Below are 25,516 nucleotides of genomic sequence, written 5' to 3' on the forward strand. Positions count from 1 at the left end.
ACTGGGAGAGGGTGAGGGGCCGGTGAGGTTCCCCGTCACTGGGTGAGGGGCCGTTGAGGTTCCCCCGTCACTGGGTGAGGGTGAGGGGCCGGTGAGGTTCCCCGTCACTGGGTGAGGGGCCGTTGAGGTTCCCCCGTCACTGGGAGAGGGTGAGGGGCCAGTGAGGTTCCCCGTCACTGGGAGAGGGTGAGGGGCCGGTGAGGTTCCCCGTCACTGGGAGAGGGTGAGGGAGAGGGGCCGGTGTGGTTCCCCGTCACTGGGTGAGGGTGAGGGGCCGGTGAGGTTCCCCTTCACTGGGAGAGGGTGAGGGTGAGAGGCCGGTGAGGTTCCCCCGTCACTGGGTGAGGGTGAGGGGCCGGTGAGGTTCCCCGTCACTGGGAGAAGGTGAGGGGCCGGTGAGGTTCCCCGTCACTGGGTGAGGGTGAGGGGCCGGTGAGGTTCCCCGTCACTGGGTGAGGGTGAGGGGCCGGTGAGGTTCCCCGTCACTGGGAGAGGGTGAGGGTCCGGTGAGGTTCCCCCGTCACTGGGAGAGTGTGAGGGTCCGGTGAGGTTCCCCGTCACTGGGAGAGGGTGAGGGTGAGGGGCCGGTGACGTTCCCCGTCACTGGGAGAGGGTGAGAGGCCGGTGAGGTTCCCCTGTCACTGGGTGAGGGTGAGGGGCCGGTGAGGTTCCCTGTCACTTGTTGAGGGTGAGTGTGAGTGGTCTGCGAGGTTCCCTGTTACTGGGTGATCTCTCAAGGGTGAGTCGCTGGAATGTTCCGGGTGTGGTCCCACCACCTTCTGTCCTGCTGGGGACCGCTAGAGTGATTTTCACGCAGCCACCTTATTTGTGTTTTTTTATTTTCTGACATTGTGTTAGATTTCCATGTCCGTTCACTCTGCTCTCTTGGTGTGTGGAATTCCATTGTTAGTGTCAGGACGTACCGGGGCAGCCTGCAAGTGTGCCACGCTTTCTGGTACCGACATAGCTTGCCCACTGTACTCAACAAAACAAGAACTACAGGACAAGTGTCTTCTCCCTCCCACCCATGTCCTTCTCGTAAGCTGAGCTGCCACCGTCGGGACACCTGACCACTATCATGTTTAATAATTCCATGTGTGTGACCTTGAAAGGACTTTGATATCAAAGTTCTCCCTCTTCTAGACGTTGCTTCACAACATAGATTCAGTCTTTGCTGACTTCTCTCAATTCTATTCCCCTTTCACCACTTGTTCAACATTTCCTGTACTTCCCTACTTTCCTTCTCATTCTTAAATAGTTGTTAGAGAGGCTGCTTCCTGATCTCTGGGACCTGCTGGAGACATGATTTTTTAAAACTCACGCCCAATGCATCCACTTCCTCCTAAGTGTGAGAGACTGGGATTCATGGGTTTTGAAGTTTCTGGCATGCTTTCTTTCCTTTTGTTTACCTACACGCTCTGTCTCATAGATTGCTGACTGGTTTGCTGAAGCAAGTCATAAAAATATTGAATTTCTCTGACTGTCTGTGAGGATACTGCGTTGATTTTTGCTCACAAGAGAAAATCTGTAGATGCTGGAAATCCAAGCAACAAAAATAAAATGCTGGAGGAACTCAGCAGGCCAGGCAGCATGTATGGAAATGAGTATTGCTGATGTTTCAGGTTGAGAATTTTCAGCAGGACTTGGGGCGGGGGGGGAAGGAAAGAGATGAGGGGTCAATAAGGAGGGGAGGGAGAAACACAGGTTGATTTGTGAAACTGGGGGAGTGAGGACGGTCGGAGTAAGGAGCTGGGAAGTTGATTGGTGAAAGAGATACAGGACTGGAGAAAGGGGAATCTAATAGGGGAGGACAGATCTCTCAAGGGTGGAGGGGAAAAGGGGTGAAGGTCACCAGAGATGAGCAGGCAAGGAGATGAGGTGAGAGAGGGAAAGGGGAATGGTGAAAGGGAAGTTTGAGAAATCGGTATTCATGCCATCAGGTTGGAGGCTGCCCAGATGGAATATGAGGTGTTGTTCCTCCAATCTGAGTGTGGCCTCATCGTGACAGTCGAGGACAGTCTCTCAGCGTCCTCCCACTCCCAAATGTCTACCGAGTGGGAGGACGCTGAGAGATCCTGCTTCTGGCAGCTGATGTGTAGGTACTCGGCAAAGCGGTTCACAATCTGCGTCTGGTCTCACCGACATACAGGAGGCCATACTGGGAGCACCGGATGACCCCAACAGACTGACAGGTGAAGTGTCACCTCACCTGGAAGGACTGTCTGGGGCCCTGAATGGTGGTGAGGGAGGAGGTTGTAGCACTTGTTCCGCTTGCAAGGATAAGCGTCAGGAGGGAGATCGGTGGGGAGGGAGGAATGGAGAAGGGAGTCGCACGAGGAGCTGTTGCTGCAGAAAGTGTGGGGGAGGGAAGGGTGGTGGGATCCCCTTGGAGATGGCGGAAGTTAAAGAGAATTGTGTGCTGGACACAGAGACTGTGTAGATGAGGACAAGATCATCCCTATCCCTGGTAGGGATGGGGTAAGAGCAGACATGCGCGAAATGGAAGAGAAACAGTTGACAGCAGCATTGATGGTGGAGGAAGGGAAGCCCCTTTCTTTGAAAAAGGAGGACATTTCCTTTGTTCTAGAATGAAGCGCCTCATCCTGAGAGCAGATGCGGCGGAGACGAGTGAATTGAGAGAAGGGATGATGTTTGGACAAGTAACAGGGTGGGAGGAGGTTTAGTCCTGCTAGCTGTGTGGGTTTGTTGATTTATTAATGTCTCATTTACTGTGGGAGACAATGGCCTGGACCCTCCTTAGTGGGATCCTGATGGAGTGGTAAGAGGAGATGTCACCAGGCAGCAGCAGCGTAGAGGGCAGCCCACCAGACTTCTACAGACTTTTACCTGTGGGTTTTGGGTAAGTGCGGAGAGCTGAGTGTTCGGAGGGAGTGAGGTTAGAACTGGAAAGAGAAGTCTAAAGTTGAGGCAGTTCGCAGTGAAAAGATCCAGACCAGAGCAGGGTGTCCAGGAAGAGAAGGAGAGTTGAAGCTGGGAGATGGGGGTCATCAGGGTGGGGAGTCCTTGCCAAAGAAGTAGACTCGGAGATGGAGCTCAGCGTCTCAGCGGGCACGGAACTCACTGAGTTGCGAGCGCTTACCGAGGACGGAGCGTTGTAACTCAGAGAGGGGGGAAGGTCGGAGGGAATGGTGAAGAACTGGGGGAACAGGGTTTGGTAGTTGGGGTGAGAGGAAGATGGAATCTCGGAGGACCCGAGGTGGGATTGCGGAGAGGTGGTGGGGTAGGGGAGATGGGGGCCCCAGCGGCAGTGCGTGAAGACCCGGCCTAGAGCTCAAGGCCAGAGTCGAGTCGGAGGTTGCCAATGGAGTCCGGGGTTTGGGTCTGCTCTGCATTATTGAGATCAGCAGCAGGGATCGCGACCTGCTGGTGTTGGAGACAGCAGGTTCTGAGGTCCGATCCCTGCAGGATGTGAGAAAGTGGAAGAACCGTGATTGAAATCGTGGATCCGGCGGAGGGTAAAGATTGCGGGTGACAGAGAGAGAATCCCGGAGTTGTGGAAGTGACTGGGATAGGGACACCGGCTACCTCCTCGTAGTGGAAAGCGTGGTGCGTAGAACGCACTGGGAAAAGCAGTCAATTGAATGTGAGTACCTGGGGTCAAGAGGATTGAAAGCGGGTACGGTACAAGCTGGCAGCGGAGACGTGTTCCCAGGAAGGATATGTGGCTGTGGTAGCGGGTCGGGGAGAGCAGTAGGGATCACAGAGAGAGAGGGTGTCACTGAATTCCCGTCGAAGGGAAGATTTTTTTTCTCTCAGCAAATTTTGATTGTTTTTTTTTAATCAAGAAAGCATAATACAAAGGAGGTTTGAGCAGTACATAACAAATGTTACAAATGTACAATTCACATCTACGAAAGAGATGCACCCATGGGGAGGCAGTTTTTGACAAAATCTGTTTGGTCTTCAGAAATAGTAGAGGATAGGATGTTCTCCAATCTATGGGCCAGAAGTTCAGCAAAGATTTTGACATCAACATGATGCATGCCTCATTAAATGATGCTGGCAGTTTCCTGTTTAAACGAGTCAGGTAGAACCAAGGTTGGTTGAGGTGAGAGCAGTGACGAAAATGATTTAAAGAATTCTGCAGGGAACCCATCGAGTCCTGGAGATTAACCAGTCTGCAGTGACGAGATGGCTGAGGATATTTCCTCTAATGATAATGGCTCATTCAGTCTCATTTTGAAATCAGGAGAGAGCATAGGGATATTTAGGCTATTTAAAAAATTCTCGACAAAAATATTATCATTTGGGGATTCAGAAGATTAAAGTCGGGAGTAAAAGTTCCTGAATGTGTCGTTGATTTCAGAGTGATTCGAGGTGATGCTTCCATTTCCCATTTGAATTTTTGTGACGTGTTGTTTGGCTTTGAAGCCCCTTAATTGTTTGGCTAAAAATTTACCAGATTTGTCACCATGGATATAGAACCGGCTCTTGCACTTCAAGATTTGGCATTCAATTGGGTGAGTGGAAATAAGGTCAAATTTATTTATTGTATTGTACAAAATTTATTGTACAAAAAACGGAGTTCCGTCCGTTTTTTGTACAGCTCCGGATTTTTAATTTGAGCGTATTGCTGGCCTGTTTCTTTAACTTGATTGGCCAGATCGAGTCGTTCTTTATGGTTCTTTCTTTTCTTTATCGCAGTGTGGGAAATTATTTGATCCCTGAGGTATGCTTTCAAAGTGTCCCAAACTACCAGGCTTGAGGTTTCAGGTGACGTATTGGTATTAAGGAAAAAGATTATCTGGTCCTCCATAAATGTTACAAAGTTATTATCTGAGAATAAGGTTGAATTAAAACGCCAGTGCTTATTTATTTGAGGAAGGCCAAGAAGAGTTATAGACAGGACAACTGGGGCGTGGTCCGATATCACTAAGCTCTGGTAAACACAGGAATAGACTGATGGAATCAGCTGATTATCGATTAGAAAGTAGTCAAAGGTGTGATAGATGTGTGAGAAGGAAGGATATCTTATCTGGGTGGAGGAAGCATAAGACATCAGAGATGCCGTTGTTGGAGAGGAAGGACTGAATGAATGAGGCAGATTTGCTGAGTACTCTGGGAACAGGAGACGATAGATCCAGCACCGCATCTAACCAGTGCCTAGTATGAGAGAGTATGAGTTCAGATCAGGGAGCGCAGAAAAAAAAGTTCAAAGAAGCCCACATCATCCGAGTTAGGAGCATATATGTTAGCCAACACTACCAGTGTGTCGCATAATTTCCCCGAGACAATGACAAAACAGTCGTTTGTGTCTGATATTGTGTTGTGGAGCTCAAAGGGAACGTTTTGGTTAGTGAGAATTGAGACACCCCTGGCTTTAGCATGAAAAGTGCTGCCCAGCCCATCGTCATGACGTAAGACGGGAATTATCAGAACTGCGAATGTGTGTTTCTTGTAGAAATGCAATTGCTGTTTGAGATGCGAGAACACCTTCCTTCTTTTAACAGGGTGATTCAGCCCCTTGACATTCCAGCTCAGAAAATTTAACAGACTAACCATTCTCCTTTAAAAGAGAATAAAGACCTGCATCTCTTTTAAAGGAAACACGAGTGAACCTGCAGATGCTGGAAATAAATAAAAACACAAAATGCTGGCAGAACTCAGCAGGCCAGACAGCATCCACGGGAGGAGGTAGTGACAACGTTTCGGCCCGAAACCCTTCACCATCCCATGTTACCACTCCAGATGAAAGGTTTCGGCCCGAAACATCGTCACTACCTCCTCCCGTGGATGCTGTCTGGCCTGCTGAGTTCTGCCAGCATTTTGTGTTTTTATTATTTCCAGCATCTGCAGATTCACTTGTGTTTCTTTTAAAAGAGATGCAGGTTGACAAGCAGTGTCGCATTTTCGGGTATCAGCTCTAAGCAAAAGTGTAATACAAAGAGAAACAGGGCAGATCCTGTATAACAAGGACTTCTAAGGGTTTTTAAAACAAAACCGGCATTGGAGTACCCTCCCCCCACACCCCAACCCACAACAAGATGGCTGCCAGAGAGCATAGCAGCAAACTCTTTAGAACAATAATCATCCAACAGTACAACTTCCTGTCACTTGTAGCGTCTTCAACCCTGTTATTATTTAAAAGAAACAGTAAGCATTCAACACTCCCAAACTGACAATGTGCTCAGTGAGAGGTAAAACAATTCCCCCAAGGTTCATTAGACATGGCTCTAAAAATTGAACCATAAAACAGAAATATAAACTGATATTTGAAAAACAATAAACAGACTTTACCCAGTGCTCTTCCTGCGAAAACTTGTAGAGTTCAGTGAATTGGAGGTAAAAGGAAATACTCGAGGGGGAGAGAGAGAGAGAGAGAGAGCAGACTGAATGAGTATTATCCCACCTATCGTGGTAGTCAGTACCTCACACGATCAAGTCAGACCAGACCTCACTGTCCAAGCATTGCAAACGTTACCTGGCAGAGGGAATGGGAAAAAATATTTTGTGAAGAATCCAGTGTAGTGGGGAGGATATCGATGTATTTCTATGCTTTGTCTACTGACTGTAGCCACTTCTTGTCACCGCTGGGAAGTGTAATGCGGACCCGTGCAGGGTACAGAAGGGAAGGCCTGAGTCCTCGGTTGTATAGCTTCATCATTACTTCTCTGTACTCGGCTCGCAGACTCAAAACTTCGGGAGAGTAGTCCTCCACAACCCGAATCTGCCGGCCGCGTATTCTAACTTCCCCCTTCACCAGACCTCCCTAACCAGGAGATCTTCGATCTGGTAGCGGTGAAGTCGAAGAATAACCGGGCATGGTCTCTGTCCTGGGGCTGGTTTGGCTGCTAGTGATCGGTGGGGATGATCTCCTTCCCAAAGATCTCACCAAGCAGACTGGAAAAACATTCAGTAGGACGCCCGCCCCCAGTTGATTCGGGCAGGCCCAGGATGCGTAGGTTCTGCCGTCTGCTCCAGCCCTCCAGGTCATTCCAGCTTGGTATTTTCATACAAGCTGGAGCAGATGTTTCCCAGCTCACTGAGCGCCGGCTCAGGTCGTCCGTAGCGAGCTCGAGAGAGGGTAGGCGATGGCCATAGTCCGCCACTTTGCATTGGATTTGATCGAGTTTCGTTTGCAGCAGGCTGAAAGAAGATTTAAATCTGGCCGCTAACGCCACGCGGTGTCGGTGTAGTAGCGCGGAGATAGCCTCTACTGTTAGGCCAGCCGCTGAAACGTCTTTTTCCCTGGATTTAGTACTCTTTGAGGTCATTGTGGAGAGAGTAAAGTCACAGGCAGGGGAAGGGCCACGAAGTCCAACAGTTTGGTATGAGGAAAGGGGGAAGGAGTGTGAAAATAGAAAGGAGGGCGAAGCACACCTTTCCTATGACTGCTGCCATCCAGAAGTCCCAAAAGGAAGGTTTAAACGTCTTTGGGGTAAGCATGCATGGAAGAGATTTGGCAGTGTAGTAATCCAGTCACAAACAGGAGAGAATCTGCAGATGCTGGAAATCCAAGCAACACACACTCTTGATAATTAACTTCTGCTGATCCTTTCTTTGCTTTCACTACAACGCCTGTGTTTCTGGGGTGGGGAGCGTCACAACCTGCGTAATGGCGGTGCCGCAGGGGAGCGGTCGCAGGGACATAGCGGCTTTCCTGAGCGTCTGCCTTCTCTGCCCTGCAGGTGATGTGGTTCGGTTGAACGTGCCTGTCATTCAACAGTCCTTTCACTGGGATTGCGGACTCGCCTGCTCCAGAATGGTGCTGCAGTAAGTAGAATCAGCACACGGCTCTCTGGATCACCTCTCCGATTCCACCCTGCGTCCACTTCCCTGCCAGAGTCTCAGGGGAACCTGCTCCCCGGCTCCAGCCACACACTGCAAACCCATGCTGTTTTTCACCCATTTCCATGTCCTTCCCCTCAAACTCCGAGGAACGCATTCAATATACCGGAGGAACCGAGCACGAGGCTGCATCTAGGGAGGGGAATAAACAATTGACTACTCTGGCCGAGACCCTTCATAAAGTCTCGGCCCAAAATGTCCACTCTTTATTTCCGTCAGCTATAGTGCCTTTTGCAGGTATTGCTCAAGATTTACAGCAGCTACAGAATCACGTGTTTAATTTCTGTTGAGTTCCTCGAGAATCTTTTTCTCAGAATTTGGAACTTGTGTTCTTCACAGACCTTGGCTGGAGGAGTCAAGTGCAGGAGGCAGTGATGGATCGGATAATTGCAGAGGCTTATAATGAGCAGGGTGGGATGTTTACCTGCTCAGATTCATAGCTTCGTGCAATGTCGTACGAGGCAGACGGCTGGTGAAACCAGAGTGGTTGTGGTGACACCAATCCTCCATTCCATCAGGAAAGGACCTTGGAAACAAAGTCTTTGACAAGGTTCCGCAGGGGAGGTTGGTCAAGCAGGCTCAGTCAGTCAGCGTTCAAGGTCTGGTAGTAAACTGGATCAGACTTCGGACTTTTGGGAGAATTGGAAGTATTGTGTGCAGTTTTGGTCACTTCCCTACAGTACAGGAAAAATGTGAACAAAGTGGAAAGAGTTCAGAGGAAGTTTACAAGGATGTTGCTGGGACAGGAGGACCTGAGTTACAGGGAAGGGTTAGGGCTGTATTCCCTAGAACTTGAAGGAGATCTGATAGAGGTATACAAGATTATGAGGGGTATAGAGAGGGTTTTTCCACTGAGGTTGTGTGAGACTACAACTTGACGTCATGGGTTAGGGGTGAAAGGTGAAATGTTTAAGGGGAGTGTGAGGGGAGCCTCTTCACTCAGAGGGTCATGAGAGTGAGGACGAGCTGCCAGTGCAAGTGGTGGATGTGAGTCTGCTCCCAATGTTTTGAGAAGTTTGGATGGGCGTGGGTGGTAGGGGTAGGGAGGGCTATGGCCCTCGTGCAGGTCGGTGGGACTGGACAGATTATCCAGTACATACAAGATGGGCCGAAGGACTCATTTCTTTGCTGTAGTGTTCTTTGACTCTTTATATTCACAGAATATAGTGACTAGACTTGACTTGTCCCAATTGCTTTGCAAACATTTGCCGCCTTTCAGGAAATAAAGCATTTCAGAAGTGTGGGGGTGGGGGGGGGAGAGCTTCCTTCCCGAAAAGAAAATTGACAACAGTGTGTGTGAATGGTAGTTTGTAAATTAAGAGTAAGTTTCACGTACTGGAAGTTTCAAGTTTCACGTATCTAAAATAAAAACAAAGTATTGGGAATATCAAACATCCTTTGTCAGAATGTGAAATCTGCTCTTGGTCCGTGGATGTGACCTGGCTCGGAGTATCGAGACCTCCTCTGTTTTTATTAGAGTGGTAGTGTGGGGACTCCAGTCATTCTTCCTCTTAAAAATTGTTAATGACCTGCATATATCGGGCACCAGATGAACTTTTCAGATCACAGGTGTGTGTAGATACGTTTTGGAAGGAGGAATGGACTGAATTAATGGAATATTAAAATATTTAGGTGGATGTAAGCTTGATGATCCGCGACCCGTCACAGCCAGTGACTGTGGGGCTTTACTCCCACAATCCAGAGGTGCTCGGTTGATTAGTCAGCTGGCCGTCATTGGGCAGTGTGGGCCCAGTAACAATCTTTAAATAAAATTAAAAATAGATACTATAATACAATAAAATAAAATGTGCAGGTCAGAAACAAAGATTGAGTTGTAATGTGCCCATTGAAGCCCTTGTTCCACCACCCTGGTGGGGTGTTCCATTTACCCTCCACTCTCTTCCTCTGCCCTCCAATCACTCTGACCCCGCGGTTAGCTGGAAGCTCTTGCGGGTCGGGGACCAGTCGGTAAGGAGTTAGTACGTTCTCCCCGCAGAACTTGTGACCACTGGGTGCTGCAGTTTCCTCGCGCAGCCTAAAGGCATAGTGGGTGGGTTAATTGGCCATTGGGAGTTATCAGGTGATTGGGTTAGGGTTCATTCGGGGTTGTTGGGGGGTTCTGGACCGCACGGCTCAAAGGGCTGGAAAGACCCATTCCGTGCTCAATCTCTAAAAAGAACTTCTCCCCTGATAAAATATCTCTGGCTGTCCACTCAGACTCTGCCTCTTTCTATTTTGTACACATCTATCAGGTCACCTCTCATCCTCCTGTGCTCCAGTGAAAAGCCCCAGCTTGACAGACTAGATAAACCGGTCCTCATTAGAACATGCTCTTCACTCCAGGGAGATCCTGGTAAATCTGCTCTGCACCCTCTCTAAAGCTTCCACATCCTCCCTGTCACGAGGGGATGAGTCCAAATATCATTTAACCAGGGCTCTGTAGAGCAGTAACGTGACCTTACAGTATCTCCTGACTGTGAAGGCCAACGCACTGCACCCCTTCTTAACTGCCCCGTCAACTTGCCGGGATCAATGAAGTCGACCTGAAGATTGAACTCTGTATGTCACTTCTCAGCCGGGCTCTGCATCCTACCATTGTCCCCTTGTCATCGTTTACACTATCCACAACTCCAGCAGCCATAGCGTCATCTGCAAAATTCCTAACTCGTTCTTCCACTTCCTCATCTCAGAGAGCGGGGGCACACCGGGGCAGTTAACCTCTCCGGCTGTGGCGTTCCTGCACCTGTCTAGTTTTGCAGATTCATTCTCCCTTTGCTCGCAGGCGATTCCTACATTATGGAGGGCTGGTGACTGTTTTGTGACCCCCCCCCCCCCTTCTCTCATTGAAAGGAGATCCACTCCTATGGCCTGGGGTTTTTGCCACATTGAACCATTGTATTGGTGTCTGATTGGTAACTCTGCGCGCTCTGTGTACTGGTAAAGCCCAGCCTCTGATGCCCTTTGTGAAGGTACCTGCATCCGGTGAGTGACGAGGAGTTTCAGACCGCCTGCTGGAGACTGCAGTTGGGGGAGAGCGTCTGGACCATCGACCTGGCCTACCTGATGCAGCAGTTTGGGGTCACGCACAAGTTCTGCACGCGGACGCTGGGCGTTGACAAGGGCTATCGATACCAGGTGAGCCCCGCTTTCGGATATTGCTGCCTTCAGTTCTTCTTCAGCCAGAGTTCGCGCTGCCCTGCTGGGTGGTGTTTCCGTAGACACCGTCCTCTCCTGGTTGCCCAGTTCTGCCATTTCCAGCAGTCATCTACCCACCCAAGGGTCTGAGCTGACTGTTTCTGGCTGGCTGACCATGACTGTTACTGACGGAGACTTCATGGAGCAGGGCTTTCTGCCCACAATGCCAAACTAATGAAACGAACCGCACCCCAATTCCCTGCATTTTCTGCTCATTCATCTAAGAGCCTCTTCGCTGCCTCTGTTGTATCTAAGTTCACCTGACAGTTTTCTTCGCTTCAGTGAAAAAGCCCCAGCCTGTCCATTCTCTTCATACAACCCGTTCCCTGCAGCCGTTCCAGATCAATCGCGTTCTCTCTATGGCTGGGTGACCAGGACTGTGCACGGTGCCCCGATATGCTCTCATCAATATCTTACACAGCTCAACTCTTGCACTCACTGCTCTGGTTGATGAAGGCCAGTGTGCCAAATGCCACTGCTCTATCTACCTGTGCTGCCCCATACGCTGCTATATCTTTGTTCCATCCATAGGTGCTGCCTGACCTGTCGAGCTCCTCCAGTACCTGGTGTGTATGGCTCCAGGGCTGCGCAAGTTCTTCCCTCTTTTCACTAGCCAAAATGCAACAATTCACGTCTGCCCGATGGAGATCCTTCACCCACTTTCACAGTGGATTTAGATCCACCAGTGTCATGGGCAAGCTTACTTGTCTTGTCTTGCCACCTATGTACTGTTACCGGAGGTGACACACCACAGGGTCTGACTGCTACACCATACCGAGTCGTGTCTCTTGGCCACCTCACATGGATCCCAGGTGATCAGCCTCCCATGTGAGACAAAGAACGTGGAACAGTACAGCACCGGAGCAAGTCCTTTGGTCCACAAGCTAATTGAACCAGTAACTAAATGCCTAACAAAATACAAATTGCTCCAGTCTCCATATTCACATGCCTGTCCCGGAGCCTCGAACACCTCTTTTGTATTTGACCTCCGCGTCCTTGGCAGCACACTGCAGGCACGCACCCCTCTGTAAAAACTACTTTCCCACTTATTCCCTCTCACCTTAAAATGCCCTCTAGTATTAGACATTTTTGTCCAGGAAGAACATTACAGCTGTCTACTTGATATTTGCTTATAAATTTCATTCAGCCTGTGCTGCTCACGAAGAAAACGGCCCAACTCCGTGACTCCTGCTGATAGCAATTCCAGGCATCGTCCCAATAAACCTCTTCAGCAGCCTCTCCTCGGCCGCCAGCCCTTCCTGTAATGTGTGAGCAGAGTTGAAGACCAGACTGCAGATGCAGTCCAACCAGTTAAATAAAGCTGTAACTTAATTTTCCAATTCTTGAACTGATTTATTGACTAATAGAGGCCATGCACCTTCTTTACCACCCTACCAACTTGTATAGCCATTTTCAGGGAACATCAGCACTGTCTTTAACTGTGTACTGTCCCTTTCCATTTGACCTCCCAAAATGCTTGGCTGGAATAAACCTCATCTGCCATTTCTCTGGCCGTATCTGTAACTGGTCTATATCCTTTGGCAGTCTTCAACACTATCCACACCAGCACCAGTCTTTGGATTATCTATATCTGGCCATATCTGTAACTGGTCTATATCCTTTGGCAGTCTTCGACACTATCCACACCAGCACCAGTCTTTGGATTATCTGCAAATTTACAAATCCACTCACGTTTTCAACCAAGCCATTTACACATGTATTGTATCACAAACAGCCTAAGTCCCATTGTGGATCCCCAGTAACGCTACTGGTTACAGGCCTCCAGACAGAATAAATCCTGTTGACCACTACCGTCTGTCTGCTGTGGGCAAACTCATTAAGAGTCCAAATGACCAAGTCACGGTGACTCCATGTGTCTCGATCTTCTGGAAGAGCATACTATTTGCGAGGTTCAGTTTTAACTCTGTTTCATACTGTGAATGGTTACTGGTTTCTGAATGGTGCCTGTGAACTTCCCAGTACACAGGAGCTGTGCTCCTGTCAATCTGTGTTCCTGTTCACCCCCAGGCTGCAGTTTGCCTTTCTACTTCGTACATCTTGCAGGGAGTCTGCCCTCTGATCTCCCAGCACCTGGTTATTTACACTCGTGTCCGATCGAGGAACGTTTTCCTTTTCCATTTCTGGGGTTGGGCAGGGGATTCGTTGCCGTTTGGTGTGCCTTGTCCGATCAGTGATTGTTTCTCTCTGCAGGTTACCCAGCCAGTGAGCAAGCATTCACAACACAAAAACACAAAACGCTGTGAAATCTCTTCCACGTGAAATGTGACCTTTCTTTCTCTGACCTGTTGTGTGTTTACAGCATTTTTAGTTCTCATTTTTGATTTCTGGCACCTGCAGTTTTGTTTAAGTGCCTCGCCGTTGTCTTTATCGTGCTGAGCCTTGCCCTTTCTTTTCCCAGTCTTTCTATCGGAAGCATTTCAATACCGAGGAGGACCGGGTAAATCAGCTGTTTGCTGGCGCTGCGGCGAATCGTGTTCAAGTAGAGAAAAGGTAGGAGGTGCATGGGTTGACAGCTTGAATCCAGGCCGGTTTGTTTGGGGCTCAGATGTTACTGCTCATTCCACACCTCCAGAATCTCACAGCTTGTCTGAGCACACACGCGCGCGCGCTCGCACACACACCCCCCCCCCCCCCCCCCCCCCCCCCCCCCGTCACCCGGATGGCTCTCCTGACTTGGCCTTGGGGAAGTTCACAGTATTGCATCAAAGGAGGTTCCTGTAAAATGGAAACTAACCAGAATCTGCCTCTCTCTGATTTGACTTATTTTTTAAAATTCTGATTAGTATTATTATTTATTCTTATTTACAAAGCAGCGCAGCTTATCATAGAGCAGATACAGAATAGCATATTCACACAGCCATCCCATGACAGGAAAACAAATAAGACTTAGAAACGGAAACAAGTTCTAATTTAAGTTTAAACTCACATACAACCAAAATTGATCCCACACATCTTGCACTTTTCCCTCTTAATTCTTCCCAACGTGTTCATATGATGAAATCTTAACCATTTCCTCAGTCCTTTCCCTCACAGTGGGATATCTGGGTTTTTCCAGTTTTGCAATTTAATTCTTGCAGCTGTGATGAGACCCACCTTGAAAATAGTATATCTGTCATTATTTACATTAGGTATCATTCTCCTATCACCCTGGAGACAAGACAAAGCCCTGGGCACAAGGGCCGTGTAGGACCCGACCAATTCGCCAACAAATCAAGAACTTTACACCAAAATGGATGACACATGGAACACTGCCAAATCATGTGAAAATATGTGCCCACCTCATTCTTACATTTCCAGCATAAATTATTATCAACAATCCCCATTTTGTAGAGTCTAGTTGGTGTCGAATAATATCTGTATAGTATCTTATACCGAATAAATTTCCCTCTCACTTCCCTAATATGTCTACCCACATTTGATAAAATATTTGACCACTCATTATCTTCAATATCGCTTCCAAGATCCTTCTGCCATATTGCTTTGAGATTGTTACACGATTCACCCACAGAGTGCTTGAACATTTTATAAAACACTGATGCTTTATGAACTTCCTGTGGTAGTGTATTCTGTTAAAGGATTACTTTATGGGTCACCGTTCTTGAATATACTACTAACGCAATGTCTCATTTGTAAATACTTCCAGAAATTCCTTTTATCTACAAAGTTATATTTCCTCTGCAAATCCACATGACATAAAAATCCCATTCTCATAGAGATCACCTACTGTATTTACACCTTTAATTTTCCATTTTTTCCAGTACACCATTCTTTTCCCAATGCAAATCGCATTGGATTGTTCCAGAGTGAGGAGTATAACTGATTTAAATGTGACATTTTACAAGCTTTATGAATTGTACTCCACACACTCCTTGAGTGAAATAGCAAAGGATTTAGATTAGTCTTGTTTTCCACATGTTGTGAGAGAGTGTTAAGGGGAGAATGTGGTGCAGCCAAGCTCCGTTCTATAACTACCCAATCGAAATCAACATCAGCCCTGTTCCAATGTTTAGCTAACTTGGTCATTTCAAAGGATAATTTATATGCCCTGACTTCTGGTAGACTGAGCCCACCCATGTTCATGGACGTACACATCTTACTCGTTTTAATTCTGGGCTTCTTCTTATCCCATAGAAAATCACTGATAAGTTTTTTTTAATTAGTTTTTTTATGCATTTTCTACATCGCTACAGATTAAAAAAAAAACCCAGATCAAAATGAAGAAAATTAATACAGTGCAAAAATAAACATACAATAACAATATAATACAAAAAAGATAATTGAGAAAGCACCCAAATTGAAGACAAGTAAAATTAGTGTCCTCCCCAAGCCCCGCAACAAAAAAGACTCCAGACCAACCACAACACAATATAGAGAATATAAATCAGGACATTCAAACCCCCAAAACTGTAAATACACTTAGCAACAGAAGATATTAATGCCTACTACCAAAAAAAAGGAGCTGAAAGCAAGGGACCGAAAAAAAAACTCTTAGTTAAGAGGAAGGTTATGAAAGTACTCAATAAAAGGTCCCCAGATCTTATGGAACTTTAAATCCGAATTAAGAACTGAATAATGAATTTTTTCAAGGTCTAAGCAGGACATAACATCATTAAGCCATTGAGCATGCGTGGACAGGGCAACATCTCTCCACCTAAGGAGGATTAAACGTCTAGCCAGGAGAGAAGCAAAAGATAATATTCGACACTTAGTCGAACTCAGACGTAAATCTGTCTCACCCCAGAAACCGAACAAAGCAGTTAAAGGGTTAGGTTCTAGGTGGTGATTCAGAATATAAGATAACGTTATGAAGACATCTTTCCAAAATTTCTCCAAGCTAGGACAAAACCAGTACATATGACTGAGCGAGGCCTCGCCCCTTTTGCATTTATCACAAAGAGGAGTAATATTAGGGTAAAATCGAGATAGTTTAGATTTAGACGTATGGGCTCTATGAACAATCTTAACAATCTGTAAAAGGCAATGGCGAGCACAAAGAGAGGTTGAATTAACCGATTTGAGAATACCAAGTCTCATCAGATAAGGAGATATTTAAATCATGCTCCCAAGCCATTCTAATTTTATCCACAGGGGCACGTCGTAAGGATGCTAATTTATCACAAATAAATGATATTAAACCTTTACCTTGTGGATTAATAGAAAGAAATAAATCCATAACATTTTTCTCAGGCATTTCAGGGAAGTTAGGAGTTAAAGGATTAATAAAGTGTCTAATTTGGAGATATCTAAAAAAATGAGCATTGGGCAGATTGAACCTAGCAGAGAGCTGTTGAAAAGATGCGAAGCGATTATCAATAAAAAGATCTTCAAAATGTCTAATGCCCTTTCATGGAATGCTGAATCATACGTAGCAGGTAAAAAAAAAGGTGATTATGTAAGATAGGGCTAGAAAAGGAAAAACCATGGAAACCATAAAATTTCCTAAACTGAGCCCATAAACGCAAAGTGTGTCTAACAAGAGGATTAACAATTAGTTTGGACAAACTACTAGGGAGTACAGAGCCAGGAAGTGCAGAAATAGATAAATCTTTAGTGGAACTCAACTCCATTGCCACCCAATTAGGGCACTCGGGTTGGCCATGGAAAAAAGACCAAAAGGTAGCACAACGTATATTGGCTGCCCAATAATATAAACGAAAGTTAGGTAAAGCCATGCCACCCTCTTTTTTAGATTTTTGGAGATAAACTTTATTAATTCTAGAGTGCTTATTCTTCCACAGATATGACAAAATAATAGAGTCTAAGGAATCAAAAAAAGATTTAGGAATAAAAATTGGGATTGATTGAAATAAATATAAAAGTTTAGGGAGAACATACATTTTAACATTAATACGACCTACCAAAGACATAGATAGAGGTGAGCATTGTAACAGACTCTGTTTTATAGTATACGAAAGATTGGCAAAATTTTCACGAAAAAGATCTTGAAGCTTCCTTGTGACCGTAATCCCAAGACAAGTAAATTGATTATGAACTTCTTTAAAAGGGAGATCATGGAATGTTAATTCTTGTGCTTCTTTATTAATTGGGAAAAGTTCACTCTTATGTAAATTAAGTTTATAGCCAGAGAACTGGCTAAACTGATCAAGAAGTGAAAACATTGGAGGTAAGGATGTAGACGGATTTGAAAGAAAAAGTAATAAGTCATCAGCATAAAGAGAAACTTTATGCTCAACACCCCCTCTCCAAATCCCGGTCAATTCAGGACAATTTCGAAATGCTATTGCCAAAGGTTCTATAGCCAAATCAGAAAGAAAGGGACTTAAAGGGCATCCCTGATGGGTGCCACGTTTGAGGTTAAATAACTGGGATTTCTGAAAATTGGTTAAGACAGAGGCAGTAGGACACATACAGCAATTTGATCCAAGAGATAAAACTTTGACCGAAGTCAAATTTTTCTAAAACTGCAAAAAGGTAGTTCCACTCTATACGATCAAATGCTTTCTCCGCATCGAGGGAAATAACACATTCAGGAATCCCAGTTGGAAGTGAATATAAAATGTTAAATAAACGCCAAATGTTGAAAAAAGGAAGACGGTTTTTAATAAAACCAGTTTGATCATCAGAAATAATAGCGGGAATAACAGTTTCTAATCTATAAGCCAAAACTTTGGCCAAGATTTTAACATCAACATTAAGCAAAGAAATCGGCCTATACGAGGAACACTGTGTTGGGTCTTTACCCTTTTTTAATAAAAGAATAATAGATGCCTTATTAAATGAGGGTGGCAATTTACCGTAATTAAACGAGTCAGATAACACTGAGAATAACTGAGGAGAAAGAAGAGAAGAGAATGATTTATAAAATTCTACGGGGAATCCATCAGGTCCAGGAGATTTCCCTGAAGACAATGCAGAAATTGCAAAAGATATTTCTTCTGATGATATAGGCGCATTAAGTTTGGCTTTAAAATCAGATGAAAGAAAAGGAATATTCAGATTATTTAAAAAATGATCAACAGAGATATTCTCATTCAGAGATTCAGAGGAATAAAGTCGAGAATAAAAATTTTTAAATGCGTCATTGATTTCTAAGGGATCCGATGTAAAGTCTCCATTCTCCTTCCGGATCTTTGTAATATGTTGTTTGGCTTTGGAACACCTCAGCTGATTGGCTAGAAATTTACCAGATTTGTCACCATGAATATAAAAGCGACTCTTACTTTCAAGAAGTTGGCGTTTGACAGGTTGAGTAGACAGAAGATTAAATTTAGTTTGAAGTTCTACACGCTTCTTGTATAATTCAGGATTCTTAGTTTGATTATACAGTTGATCCAATTCTTTAATCTGATTAATGAGGTCTAATCGATCTGCACAGGACTTTCTATTAAGATTTGCTGTATAGGAGATTATTTGACCCCTCAAATATGCTTTCATGGCATCCCAGACAATCTGGGATGACATTTCAGATGATGTATTGGTGTTAAAATAAAAAGTTATCTGATCCTTAATAAATTTTAGAAAATCATCATCCGATAATAAAGTCCGGTCAAAACGCCAGTGTTTATTCCTCTGAGGGAGACGAGGAAATTTTAAAGACAGAGTAATTGGGGCATGGTCAGAAATCAGTATACTCTGATAATCACAAGAATAGACAAATGGAATAAGTTGATTAGCGAGTAAAAAGTAGTCAATTCTAGTGAAGGTATGGTGAACATGTGGAAAAAAAAGAATAATCTCTCTCCGTAGGATGAAGGAAACGCCAGATATCAGAGATACCATAATTAGAGAGAAAAGAGTGAATAGCTAAGGCAGAATTAGTAGGTAGTCTAGTAACAGAGGACGATCGATCCAAATTAGGATCTAACCAACAATTGAAATCGCCACCCAGTATAAGAGAGTATGAGTTTAAATCTGGTAGTGAGGAGAAAAAACGTTCAAAAAAATTAACATAATCAAAATTGGGAGCATACAGGTTTGCTAGTACAACTTTAGTATTATATAATATACCAGAAACAATAATAAAACGGCCATTTGTATCAGATATCTTATTATGGAGTTCAAAAGGAATATTTGAATTAATAAGGATGGAGACCCCCCCCCCCCCCCCAGCTTTAGCGGCAAAAGATGAATGAAAATGCTGACCCGCCCACTTTGACAAAAGCTGAGAATTATCAAAACTATGAATATGAGTTTCTTGAAGGAAAGCAATGTCAGCTTTGAGTTGTTTAATAAGCGAGAAGACCTTCCTTCTTTTAACAGGATGATTCAATCCCTCTACATTCCAGCTCACAAATTTAAGTGTATTAACCATTATCAATTGTTAGTGCATAGAAGGTAGCAGGCATATAAAAAAATCAAGTAGTACAATAACAGTCTGGGAGCAAAAATGTAAACATAGATCCGTAGAATCAAAACAGAGGCATGTCCTGAATAACAAAGGAAAATAAAAGAAACAGTGAGTAGTGTTGAAACTGGAGAATCCATCCCACCCTCGCAACCCAAAACTAGACGGCTACCTAAAAAAGCAGCTAGCTCTACCAAAAAAATTAACCCAAATATGACTTCCAGTTCTGTGTCGTTAACAAAAGTTCCGTATAAATAATATAGCAAATAATAACTAAATTTATGCACTAGAAAACAGAATTACAAATAGGAACAACTTCAACAGAAGTATAAAACTTAATACAAAGAAAACCAGAAGAAAACTAAAACTAACCTACCCGCGAAAGATTATAAAAGGTTAAAAGAAATAAAAGGGAGGGAGAAAAGGGGGAAATTATAAATTTAAAGAGAGAACTTATCAACCATTTACAGAAAAAAAAGCAAAACTTAAACTATGAATCAACCAACAGGGAGGCCTTCAATAAAAACACCAAACCTCCAAAACAAGTTAAAGTCAATTGTAGTTCTCTATAGATAAAGTTATACAAAAATAAAATAGATTACACAAGTAACATCTAAAAGTCCGCAGGGAAACATTAAACTCAGATTATCTATTTAGAAAAAATGCACCAAGTCCAGGGAGAGATTGTCTACAGCCCTTAGAGTTTCAATAGATAATGTCTGAATTATTCAAGTAAAGTCTGAGTTCGGAAAAAATAGTTTTACTTCGAGAAGTACTTATCAACCATTTTAGAAGGTCAGGCCGGTTCTGAAGAAGACGAGGTGGCTGGAAGACTTCCAACAAACACCTCAGCCTCCTTCACTGATTTAAACCACTTATAATCTCCAGTAGTAAGTGTAATTCGAAGATCGGCTGGAGTTCGAAGGGAGGGTCTGAATCCGCGATCAAAAAGTACTTTCATTACACCTTTAAACTCAGCATGCATCTTCAGAACCTGGGGGGCAAAATCCTCCACAAAACGAATGACCGTGTTTTGAAAAGCAAAAGTACCTCTGCGGCGTGCCTCCATAATCAAACGTTTTTTCACCTGGTATCGATGAAAGCATAAAATAACCAGCCGTGGACGGGAACCCAGAGTTGCACGAGGAACATACATCCTGTGAGCCCTTTCAAGCTCAGGTGGAGTCGGAAGAAATTCTTTCCCGAAAATCTCTCACAGAAAATCAGAAAAAAATTCAACGGGAGAGCCCTTTTCAGTGGCCTCTGGCAAACCAAGAATTCGTAGATTGCAACGTTTGCTCTGATTTTCAAGATCCACCATTTTGGAAAAAAGTTTACTGTTCTTCTCCGCTAGGCTGGAGCAGAGAGTTTCAAGATATTGAACACGGCGTTTTAAATCTTCAGAAGTTACGTCAATGCGAGATAAATGTTCAGCATGTTCACCCACTCTAGCATTAATCTGATCCAATTTGACATTCAGCTGGTTGAAAGAAGTTCTAAGTTCATTTCTAAAATCCATTAAAGTATCTTGTCGATGTTGTTCCAAAACAGCGAGAATGTCAGCCGACAAAGCCGTAGAAGTTTCCTTTTTCCCGGTTTTAGTACTTTTGGTAGCCATTATAAGATAGATGTGTTTGCAGGCAGTTAAAAGAGAACTAATAAAATACCTAACTAAGGTTTAAAAAGGGAGGCATATAGTGCAAAGATAAGAAGAATAACGGAGCAAAAGTTCGGAGTTTCTAAACAATCACCATCTTACCGGAAGTCCCCATCACTGACAAGTTTGTTGTATTGCTTGTAGATCAAATCTGAAATATTTAAAGGAAGCATCACAGAAAGATAGTTAAACTGAGGTGCTCTGACCATTTTAACTACATTGACTTTACCCCAGAGTGACAGTCGCAGTGCCCCCCACTTATCCAGATTATTTCTTATCCTACTCAATAATGGGTCATAATTTCAAGTAATTATTTCAACCAAATTCTGACCAAGTTTGACCCCTAGATACTTCATTCCAACTGGCACCCATCTGAAATTAAACTGAGATACAGAATTTAAATAACACAATTTTGACATTGGCATAGCCTCAGATTTACCACAGTTGATTTTATAACCAGAAATGTCAGAATATAATTGAATTGTTTTCATTAGTGGGGGTAAGGAATTAGGAGGGTCACTAATCAGTAATAAAATATCGTCAGCAAAAAGCATCAACTTATGCTCCTTTCCGCCTCCCTTCACCCCTCTAATATTTGGATCTGCTCTAATTGTGATTGCCAACGGTTCCAAAAAAATCATAAATAACAGTGGGGAGAGGGGGCAACCTTGGCGTGTAACCCGTGAAATGTTGAAAAATGGGGATATGATCACGTTTATAATAACTGCAGCCTTAGGGTTTTTATACAAAATTCTAATCTATGATTTAAAGATAGAGCCAAACCCAAAAAATGACAAGGCTGTGGTTAAAAATCTTCACTCAACATTGTCAAAGGCCTTTTCAGCATCCAGGGAGATGGCAGTGACTGGGATACTACTTAATTTGACATCCAGAGATGCTCTGGGGTCAGCCTGTTCACTCCAGAGTTGAACTGGACACCAATTGAAGGGGTGTGGTCCTCAGGATCACGGAAGATGCCAGAGTATGAGGAGTCTCTGTCTGAAGCAGAGACCCTTGCTGTCGGCCGGCCAGACTCTGGGGAGAGGTGATCAGTGCCCCTGTCGTGGTTTCTTGTGCCCCACAAATGACCAGGAGACGCAGAAGATTCTTCAAGAAGGGTTAAACTTTAATTTGCAAATCAAAGCTGAGGCAGTCATTGAGCTAGTCGCTGATTGCCCACCGATCCTCGGACACGGCATTTTTTATAGCAATCTCCTGGTTTAGTTGCATTAGCATATCCAATCGGTCTATAGTTGCGCATCACACGTACATCCGCCATTATTGTTTCTACCCATTGACTTAATCATGTTCTAATCTACATCTCTTAGCTACCTTTCATTAACACACCATTGTCTTCTACATTCTTAATATTTCATTCTCCTACTAAATTGGGTACATGCATAGCAAATAGCAAACTCAGACTACATAATTTACATCTCTTAGCTTCCTCTCATTAACCCACCATTGTCTTCTACATTCTTAAGATTTCATTCTCCTACTAAATTGGGTACATGCATAGCAAATAGCAGGTTTCAAAGCCGACTACATAGTTTTGGTTACACAGCAAACAATCTCAACTTTTATACTCCAATACCCCTCGGTGGGATGCAGGGCATTCCGTCTGGCCTGGACTCACGATTCTGGGTCTTGCGGTACTGACCCGATTTCTCCCCGCTCCACGGCAGGTCTGTCACCATTCAGGAGATCGAGGAGCACCTGGCCCAGGGTCACGTGCTGGTGGTCCTGGTCAATGCCGTGCTGCTCGTCTGCGACCTCTGCTCGGCCCCGCTCAAGTTTTGCTGCCTCCTTCCCATCGGGCAGAAGTGCTTCTGCCGGAAGCTGGACTATCAGGGACATTTCATCGTGGTGTGCGGTTACAACAGGAACTCGGGCTGTATCTTCTACAACAACCCAGCCTACGCTGACAGTAAGTGGAGCCCAGACTCTCTCTCTGACTGTCCTGAGGGAGCTTAGTGATGTGTGGGAACCATTTATAAACATGTCACACACGCAGATTGCAGAGAGTAAGATGTAGAAATGGTTGGAGTTTTACTTCCTGTGCTGTGGAAGTGTTGAATGGGAATAGGCATCTCGGAGTTGTTCATTCTGGAGACACATGGAACTCCCAGATCAGTCAGTATCTGTTGCTACTTTCACACGGTCTTGCATCCTGTTCACACAGTTCAAATAATTCCTCTCTGCATTGAGATAGTGCAGATAAAAGCAATAATGATGCAGAATGAAGTGCAACCGTTACAGAGTTACTCTAAACAGATCTGATGCATCTGCTTTGCACTTTACACCTTGGAGAAAGGTGCAAGGCTGGTGGCTGTGTGTGCAGGGAGACAATAAAGTACAAGGTAGACTGTGAGGTCAGGAGGTCCATCTTATCATCCTGTCGATAGTCAGGATGTACATGAGCCTGGTCTACACACCTGAGATGTTGGACGTTAAATATAGCAAGTGGATAACAAGGCCGCATTTAATTGTTAGTGGATGCTGTGGTGAGCATTGACAGTTCAGACCTGTCTGTGGGTCCTTGCCCGAGTTAGGCTCATCAGTTTCTGACCTGGCAACGATCCAAGGTTTCTGCTGCCACTGTGACCTCCCCCCTTCCCCACCATGATTAGAACGAGCTAAACATGGGCACTATCTAACTTCAAACTTGTGTTTCATAGGAGTCTGCTGCACATCCACGAGTAACTTCAACGAGGCGCGTATGAGCTATGGAACAGACGAAGACATCCTGTTTGTTTACAAGGACAGCTGACAGCAGCGCTGCCCGCAGGACCCTCTCTCCACTCTGAGGACATACTCATGATGTATGAACAGGGCTGTGTGAGTGCCGGATTCCCAGAGCTGCATGGTACCCACAAACTCACCCCTCTTTCCCACGAACTGGAAAAGATCTTTGTGCGACTGCCTGTGGGAGTTCCTTCCCTTCTGTTTGAAGTGTGCCAAAGAACCTCTAGGGAAACAGTAATGCATCAGCTCCCGCTGCCCATCCCCTTCCCCATGATCCTCGGCCCTGCTGCTTACGCAACACTGAGCTAAGCTGGTTTAAAAAGACACTCAAACTCATTCCCTTGTCCCACAATCTACTATTCTGAGAAGGAAATCAGTTGAGATCCACCAGTAAACACTTTGGTTTTGCACGTTCAGAATGCTGCTGTTGGGATTTTGTAGGGAAGACAGGGATTGTCGATATGGAGTTGATGTGGTCCGAAGAGAATCTGTCGCTGACTCTGCCTCCTGCTGTTGTACTTCCTGTGGGACCTTCGGTTGGGCCGGTGTCTGTAGTCGGTGGCATGGCTGACTCACAAGCCCAACCACCAGGGAAGCCTTGTGCCTGCGCGATGGGACATCGGAGCAGTAGGCCCTTAATGACGCTGGCTGCCCCTCACATTCTCCAGCCCCAGCCACAAGAGAGGGAAGGGGAAACATTCTCATCTTGTCCTGGCACACGGTGCCATGGGTCCCTCACCTTTCCTGAAGGTGTAATGAGCAAACAGGGATGTGTCAGATCTGTTTAGACGATGTGTCTGTCCTTTTACAGAAGACATGTACCTGTCTCCCCACTGTTGTTGACTCTGTCTTGATTCTCACCTTGTTTCAGTTTGGCGGGCCCTGTCTAACCGTTAATGGGACTTGAGTGATGCCAAAAAGAGATATTGAACACAACGCGACTAGCATGATGGATACGCCTGTGAATTTCTTTCAGATTTGGTTCTAACGCTGTCAATGCCATTTATCTGAAAACAGTTCTCTCTGTCTGTGATGCTTTTCAGTTTGTAGTACATTAGTTTTGCTGTTATGGGTTGAATTAAAAGGTGATTTGCTAATGACAGGTTGGATATCTCGTCAGTTTTTCTCAGCAGGTGGGAAAGGATGTTGCTCGTTTGTACAGAGCTCCCTCTCCCCCAGGGTTACCTTCAACCCCACCGATGTCCTCTGACGAAACAAGTTCTGTCATTTATTGCATTCCTTCCCTACCCCCGTGACTTGTGCAGTAGCTGCCTCACCTTTTCTATCCTTGATGGCCACTCGTTGTTGCCCTCAAACGGTGAACTGCCATGTGGTGAAGCTATTTCCACATATCAGGACTCCAGGGTGGTTGACTCCAGCTGCACACTGGGTGTAGGCAGTCCCACTCCGCTGGGCTGTGGACGAGGGAGAGCCAGCTGCACACTGGGTGTAGGCAGTCCCACTCCGCTGGGCTGTGGACGAGGGAGAGCCAGCTGCACACTGGGTGTAGGCAGTCCCACTCCGCTGGGCTGTGGACGAGGGAGAGCCAGCTGCACACTGGGTGTAGGCAGTCCCACTCCGCTGGGCTGTGGACGAGGGAGAGCCAGCTGCACACTGGGTGTAGGCAGTCCCACTCCGCTGGGCTGTGGACGAGGGAGAGCCAGCTGCACACTGGGTGTAGGCAGTCCCACTCCGCTGGGCTGTGGACGAGGGAGAGCCAGCTGCACACTGGGTGTAGGCAGTCCCACTCCGCTGGGCTGTGGACGAGGGAGAGCCAGCTGCAC

The 25,516-nt window shown here is 45.3% G+C and overlaps 1 protein-coding gene and 1 pseudogene across 2 annotated transcripts in view; one reads left to right on the forward strand and one right to left on the reverse strand.

Annotated features, from left to right (window-relative positions):
• Positions 1-24,832, forward strand: part of gucd1 (guanylyl cyclase domain containing 1) — a 31,319-nt gene extending 6,487 nt beyond the window's left edge. Inside the window, exons 1-6 of one of the 2 annotated variants that reach the window (XM_059983304.1) lie at positions 608-739; positions 7,650-7,734; positions 10,779-10,944; positions 13,424-13,515; positions 22,673-22,914; positions 23,666-24,832. In XM_059983304.1, the coding sequence (XP_059839287.1) occupies positions 7,724-7,734; positions 10,779-10,944; positions 13,424-13,515; positions 22,673-22,914; positions 23,666-23,757 (603 nt within the window). In that variant the 5' untranslated portion in view covers positions 608-739; positions 7,650-7,723 and the 3' untranslated portion in view covers positions 23,758-24,832. Of the gene's footprint in view, positions 1-607; positions 740-7,649; positions 7,735-10,778; positions 10,945-13,423; positions 13,516-22,672; positions 22,915-23,665 lie in introns of those variants that run through there. The other variant, XM_059983303.1, reaches the window with a different exon arrangement.
• LOC132401275 (mitochondrial import inner membrane translocase subunit TIM14-like) overlaps positions 1-25,516 on the reverse strand; it is a 499,620-nt pseudogene that overhangs the window by 406,302 nt on the left and 67,802 nt on the right.

Source organism: Hypanus sabinus, chromosome 10 (assembly GCF_030144855.1).
Source record: "Hypanus sabinus isolate sHypSab1 chromosome 10, sHypSab1.hap1, whole genome shotgun sequence".
Lineage (NCBI taxonomy): Eukaryota > Metazoa > Chordata > Chondrichthyes > Myliobatiformes > Dasyatidae > Hypanus > Hypanus sabinus.